Here is a 7,502-nt window from a genome sequence, read left to right on the forward strand (position 1 = left end):
CGTTTGCCAAGTGGAGCTGTGTGAAGAACGTTAGGACGCAGCTACTGTAGATGTTGCAATAAACATCACAATGTTACAAACAAGTTCATTTGTTGAGAGACAGTGAGTAGAGCTGAAGCAACAAAACACACAACCAGCAGACACCAGAAACTTTAAATGACACGATACGCAACACATCCGCATGAATGGCCTCTCACAAGTTAAGTCAAATTATGTGTAAAAAGGGTACGAATACAATGTAAGTCCATTAAGATTTGTTGAGTAAATGTTAAATATTTTCTAAAAGAGGAGGAGGGGATGTTATATGATTATAATAAAATGTTATTGAGGATACCAGACATTTTTGTATCGGTATGCCTGTTCATTGCTTGAAGGTCGGATCCCACTGAAAACAACAAAGAACTTTTCAGCCTGTGTATCAAACTAAATATACTCAGTTATCAGTTTCTTAGGTACACCTTGCTAAAACTATCACAACAGTCCTGCAGTAAAGTCTTCCTTCATGAAGGTTATAATGTTCACCTCTTATTAAAAAACTGTTTTAGAGTGCTGCTGATCCAGCAGCACCACCACTAGATGCATATTCAGCCTTCCCTCGTTGATACAAATGGGGTTGACAAATGAAAGGGAACACCTGGACACAACAGCAGGTGTCCATAGATTTTATGTAGATGGAGTTAATGTAATTCTAAATTTTGACACCAGTACTTTAATTTGGACCGGTTCCAAATATTGGTTCACAGTCGCCTTGATTCACCAATAAACATCTGTATCACTCGTCCTGTCTTCTCTGGAAAAGCAACTGACTTTTGTTCGTTTTTACTCTGGTTTGTTTCGATTGATGTGTTTGTATGAATGGGATTTTACATGATAAGCTGTGAGATTGTGAGTACCCTCTTTCACACAGTAGAAGATGCCCTAGTTTCCACCGTTGTGTCACTGCAATGCACAATCACAAAATTGGGGTCGGAGCATCTAAAGAGGAAGCGCTGAATGGATGGGTGTGTTTGTTCTTCAGTTGATTTCATATAACAACAAAACTATCTGCAGAATTTCTTACTCCACCTTCAAAGAACATTTATTCGACCTCAGCCAGACCATTAACTTATAAAAGATACGAATATACATACTAACTAAGATAATGTGATAACCTTGCCTGAGGCAGTGGAGGATCAGTGTGCTGTTGGAGTAGGGGCTGGTCTGGGAGCAGGGCATTGTTTCAATCCCAGTCAATCACTGATCGACATCAGCTTTCTCCTCACAGACACGACGGTTTAGCCCTCAAGCTTGCAGGCCAACTCCCTGCCCCTGGTCAATATGGGTCACAGGAAACATACCAAGTTCTGGCCAGGGTGAAATTTCACTCTAGGCTTTATATCCGCCCTAGGTTGCAGCGATATGTGCAAAGTGACTGAATATGTTTGTCTCCAGCCATCAGGCACACAGCGCCTTCTCCACATAGACGAATCACAAAGTCTACAGGCTTTTATCAATTGTATATTTCTCCCTCACACACTCCTGTGTCCTTCATCTCTCCTCATTAACCTCAGTACAATGAAACTCTGAAAGTTACATTACGCATCTGACTAACTTAACAACTACATTGAGACCATCCTGTTTTGTCAACAAATGATTTTTAAAGTGGTTTAGCACTGTTTCAAGAGGGTCTGCTGGGATTCAGCCCCGTGTGTTTGTTTCCCGAGATGGATGTTGTACATAGCTTGTTTCCAGTTAACAAAAGCCTGCTTGACTGCACAATGGATCGTGATTAGATTAAAGCTGCACTGTAAGAGCTTTTCGTTTGTGTTAAAGTGGGTTTTATCTCCGAGGGTGACAGAGCCAAAAACGGGACACTGCTGAGATGCATTCTTTGCAGAGTAACACAAGCTCTGTGAAGGGCACACTGCAGGCACAGGAGGTCTCTATCCTTAATAGCCAGACAACTTGTACGACAAAGCCAAACAAAAAACACTGAAGAGATGTGAGAGGGAAAGGTGAGGGAGATTGAGGGAGAGGCTTAGATGGAAAACAGACAGATCATTACAAAGGAAGAAAGTCAGTAAAGGAGAGGGAGACAGGAGGGGAGACGCCAGGCCTGCGGAGCATCCATGTCATTACATTTTCCTTGAACTCATGTCAGGGACCCTCTGCTGCCATCAGTCTGATGAAGCGTAGCTGGTGCTATGAGCAGTCGGCCCAGCAAATCACTTCATGGATCACAACACAAAAGCCCAGAACGCTCAAAGCTCAGAGACTTTGCAAAGCTTCCACCATCGCCCCACGTGTCAAAACAGCTGAGTACATTATGTCCTCCATGTTTACATGGCGTGACACCGGAGTCACGGAGGGTTTGGCCGGCATTGACAAATGTCACTGTTGGGTTAAGGTCCCCCTTTTAACCTGATCTCGAGGGCGCAGCGTCTCCAGCAGCTCTGATCTGGTAAGATTTGTCTTAACACCAAACACTGTGTGCTTTTCACCCTTAAGGATGCGACCAAAAGTAATGTCAGTCCAGCCGGTCACAGCATAAAAACCATAAGGTTTCAACGTTACAACAAGAGTGCTATTTTATGTCCTGTGTAAGTGGACACATAAAGGGCACTGAGCTATACGATTATAACCTAATCACATGGTAATATGGAACACTTTAGGTGAAAACCAATAAGTCTACCATAACAGGTCTACCTAATGTAATCCCATTATAGCTCCATTACCTTCAAGAGGCTGAGCAAAGTGGGAAAGCATATATTTCCAGGGGCTTCTGGGCATCACTATAAGAAGGCATTAGGGAATAAGTCATCACCAGTGGGTGCTGTGCGGGTCTTTCTAGTCTTTGCCCCGTATGTGCACTGGTACTTGAGATTAAAGGAGTCATTCAGAATAGATTTTATAACGTCGTGGGAGAATATAATAATAATTTATACAAACAGAGGTATGTTGCACTTGTACAGCCACATAACATTTCCAGTATCAGTGAACATGCATGTCGTTGCACACGTCAGGTTTTACATGACCACGAGGCTCAGGTAGAGCTCTGCAATGCATATGCGGTTATAACACCAGTGAACATGACGTGAGCTGAATTCACAAAAAGACAATGCACATTAAGGAAATGACACCAAAGACCTGCAGCCTTCATAATCAGCTGCCTGTTCAAAAACAAAAAAAAGAGAGTTGAAAAGGCAGCTGCTAATTTCACATGAATACATTTTCACTTTAAAGAGGTGTCATTATAAAACAGGTTCTGAAATCTCAGCTCAGCGTGATGTGAATTTTGTGAGGTACACAGAATCATAAAGTCATCTGCCTCCTACCTTCGGTAAGTCCCATGTGGATGGTCCAGTAGTTCTGCAGACACTGCAGCTCCTTCTTCATGCCCCTTTTGCAGCGGCAGTCGTACAGAGGGCTAACCAGCAGCACTTCCAAGGCGGCCTGGCACTCCCTGTTGTTGTCCAGCATGGCTTCCTTCTCCTTTCCCACGAGGCACTGGCGCATCACCCGATAGCGGGAGCTGCAGTACGGGTTCTGGTTGCACATGTCACTGGCCTGGATGCAGTCCACCCATTCTGGCTGAGCGCCGGGCCCAGAGCCGGTGCCTGCAGACCCTGGAGCACTGGTGCCCAGGGACACGGACAGAGCTGAGGGGCCTTCCCACGAACTCGCCTCCTCATCTAGGTGGAGACAGGGAGAGAAAAGCAGGGGTAACAAGAGAAACAGTCGGTAAATGAACATGAGAGGGATTTTTGTGATTCATTGTGATATATTTTATGTCATGAACTTGATATAATTCATGAAACCGGTTGGATGAGGGGCCGTTATATGTTCAATGGCCCGTGCATGCCCGAGCATCTCTGACATTCAGTTACATTCTTGCAGGTTCACATTAGTCTTAGACACGTCAACGTGGGGTCTTGTTATATCTTGTCTATGTGATATTCAGTGACTGACCTGTGGTTACCTGCAGCACCCTCCCTTTAAACCCTCTGAATCAAACTACACCGCACCTTTCACATTCTTATGAGAAAGATTCAGTCATTATCTCAAGACCCCTTAATTCACACCGAGCAAACAGGGATCCACGGAGCACAGACACAGAGGTTGGTGTTTGACATGAGTCAAGATTCAAACGCACCTTCACACAAACAACCCACCAAAGTACAGAGGGTTCTGGTGGAATGACAAGAGAGACCCCTCGTGGTGAAGTTTAGCACTGAGCTTGGAGGAGAGGAGGTGATACTGCATCAGAATCTGACAGCAACGGGTGAGGGAAGAGTGACATGAAGTTAACAGCGGATTTATCACTCAGGTGATTTATAATGGGAGGGCTGGCGTTTGTCAAGGAGGGTATTGATCCTGATAATCGTGATGACGATGATATGAACGATGATGATTTTCCTCATATTCAATCACAAGTGTGTGAATTAAAAATCCAAAGATATTCTCCATTTATTTAAAGCTGCTTTATGCTGTTATGAAAACACTATTTCTGTTATGTAAACTGTGGCTGTTTAACAGATCCAGCAGAAGTGATCACACAGACCAAGTTCAGTGTGCAGCTATGGGTGACAATTACTCATGATCTAATTAAACCATCCGAGTATAACATGAACACCCATCAGCATTTTCCTGCGCGTAAAAGCCGTTAAAAAAAAACACAGACACGGAATAACCTTGTGTCCTCAAACAACTCCAGCTCGACAAGTGCAAACACACCACAAAAATGCTCCCTGGGAATAATTACTGGTGTTGGAATTCAGATCTATGACCCACAGAATTGCAACGCAGTTGTATAAGCGACGTGTTAATTCTCACTTCTCACCTAAGAGCAGCAGACAGATGTAGACGCACATCCACGCAGAGACAGACTTCATATCGGAGGAGTTGGGCTCCAAATATGTGAGACAAATATTTCCACCTTGTGAGAAGGTTAATTCCACTCTTCAGCTGCTTCACCCAAATGTAGGATTAAATGGAAAAGAAAAAAGTCTCTATCCTCGTGCAACTTCAAATTAAGGACCTCCAGAAAAAAAAATACTCGACTCCTCCAATACTAATAATCCACAATTCTTTTTTTTTTCTTTAATAACACGACACGCACACACAAATCTCTTCCTGGTTTTGAGTGTGGGAAATCTATCAATCAATCAATCCATGAGAGCAGATCTCAGGGTCCGTCTGCGCTCCGTTCATTACGCCAAACTACTGAGACTTGATCTCTCCGCATCATCTGCGCGCTCCTGCTGCCCTGTGGAGACAATCTGTGCGTAAAACATCCCTCGAACTGGCGCGAAACGGTCTCTCAGCGACGCAGGTATCTGGATGAACTCATCTGGAAGTGCAACAAACCGCTGACTGTATGTTTCTCCTCTTGTTCTGCCTCCCCTCCGCCAACTACACTGGCTCCCTCAAAGAAAGAAAGAAAAAGAAGCTGTGCTGTGCGCTCCTCTGGAGGGAGTGAACGCTTCTTACGCACTGACTGCATGCGTGTCGAGGCATCGCAGCACTTTATAAAGAGGAGTTTGTGGGAGCCAGCAGAGGGCGCTGCTGCAGGTGGGGGGTGGGGTGGGGGCTTCTCATTGGAGAGCCATGGCTCTATAATAAATGTTGCTGTATAGAGATTACCTCCATATCCGTCCTCTCCTTTACTGACAGGGTGCACCTGTGGTGCTCAGGAATAAAATTGTGGTGACCTGTATGTCTTCCTCCAATTGCTATGTAGGATTTCATGTGATTCTGTGATTCATGTTTAATATATCCTCCACACACGATCACTCCCTTGTTCATAAGGTAGTCTGCCTCGGAATGCACATGTAGGAGCAAGGATGCCACAAATGCAACACATCACGAGAAGAAATAATAAGTGTGTTGGCTACTTGCACTCATCGCATGAATATCCAGTCATCCAGCAAATAGTGGATCCTCTCATCAAGTATTTAGAAAAGCCCCTGGGACAATCAATTTTTGGCCGACTTCATTCCAACAACCCATAGAAATGTGCAAATGATTTTTAAGGGGGAGGGTTCAAAGGTGGCCTCAACAATGATGATGAAAATGTCATCGTTCATTTCAGCGATATCCCACCGCCTCACACAACATCTGTTTCCTCTGATTTGAAAAAAAAATAAAAATGGGCACAATGTCTCACATTATATTTACGTTTGCAGGAAATCAGCCCACAACCCACAGAATCTGCCATTTTTCAAAGAGGCTTCACATTAAACAAAATGACTTTGTTGTGCATCGCTGCTTAAAAAGTGCCCGGAATGCCATAAATCTTCACAAATCTTGAAAACAAAGTCTCTATTTAGAGGCTGTGACAGTGACAAACTGCAAGGCCACTGGCTCATAATGATGTTTGACTGTCAGCCCAGGCTTGCATCCAAGAGGGAGAAGCGCTCCCTGTTATAATGGCAAAATCAGCCTCATTCTGCCTATACTGGCCTGGGCTTATTCTCTTCTCCCCCCAGAGTTTGAAGCCTCTGTCATTATTAGGACACTGTAGCATCATCCACCACAAATGTATTTGTCCAGTATTACAGCTACGGTGGTAAATACATCCCAGTCTTTAAACACATGTGCGTATTCCAAAGCAGAATTACAACCTTTTGCCTTTTCAAGCAATCATTTTCAATACAAGACCGATTTTCTTCTTTTATTTTAGGACATAACAAAGAAGGCGTTAAGGGATTCAAAGTAATCATTCACTGAAGAGCTGTTGCATAAACTTTGTTTTACAACCACCTGAGCAGCAGGCTCAGGAGGAGGAAGGAATTTGTAATAATACCAGAAGGGATTAAATCAAGACAGAAACAAAAGCTTAAAATGCCGAGAATAAAAAAAAAGCTAAATTTGCATTGTGCTTTTTTCATTTCTATCGCTAATAGTGCAATTCGGGTAAATCCTCTCCTGGCATTTGTTTATTCTTGAGCCCGGCTGTGGGGTCCATGGTGGGAGTTTATTCTTGTTGACATTGCACGATTCACCCCCTCCAAGGGTCTGTTAATTGCTCCATTCTGACTTCATAAAGCATTTGCAGTGTTTTGCATGTACAATTAAGAGAGCGGCCCACAGAGAGACAAATGCACGTGCACGGCTCTGCGCTCACACACTGCTCACATAAATCAACATATACTTATGTGCACAGGGGAGGGGGAAGCGCTCGCGGACACGCTCATGCAGATGCACATAATCTGTAAGTCAGATAACTGTGCTCCCACAAGATGGCTCAAGACCGTGAAGATAGGGAGTGACAAATCTGGGTATGGGAGACATTGTTCCCTCTGTTGAGGGAAATCAGTGTGTGCCTCTTAGAAGTGTGTCTAATATGGTGAATATAGATGATATCATTATGAATTCATGGGATATGAAATAATGATAAAAACATTGAAAGTTAAGGCTGGGCACAATAACTTGTGCTTATTAAGACAGCAGGGGGGTTTGAAAGTGAGCTCATGCTTACTCTCAGGTGTCAAATAAGAGCACAGACAGTCTGAAACTGTCAC

At 43.8% G+C, this 7,502-nt stretch overlaps 1 protein-coding gene across 1 annotated transcript in view; it reads right to left on the reverse strand.

Moving 5' to 3' along the window:
• LOC109633626 (GDNF family receptor alpha-2-like) overlaps nucleotides 1-5,015 on the reverse strand; it is a 50,068-nt gene extending 45,053 nt beyond the window's left edge. The window contains exons 1-2 of the mRNA XM_020093636.2: nucleotides 4,820-5,015; nucleotides 3,315-3,671 (exon numbers count right to left, since the gene is read on the reverse strand). Coding sequence (XP_019949195.1) covers nucleotides 3,315-3,671; nucleotides 4,820-4,871 — 409 coding nt within the window. The 5' untranslated portion in view covers nucleotides 4,872-5,015. The remainder of the gene's footprint in view (nucleotides 1-3,314; nucleotides 3,672-4,819) is intronic.
• Nucleotides 5,016-7,502: the final 2,487 nt, after the last annotated feature.

This window comes from Paralichthys olivaceus, chromosome 4 (genome assembly GCF_024713975.1).
Source record: "Paralichthys olivaceus isolate ysfri-2021 chromosome 4, ASM2471397v2, whole genome shotgun sequence".
Lineage (NCBI taxonomy): Eukaryota > Metazoa > Chordata > Actinopteri > Pleuronectiformes > Paralichthyidae > Paralichthys > Paralichthys olivaceus.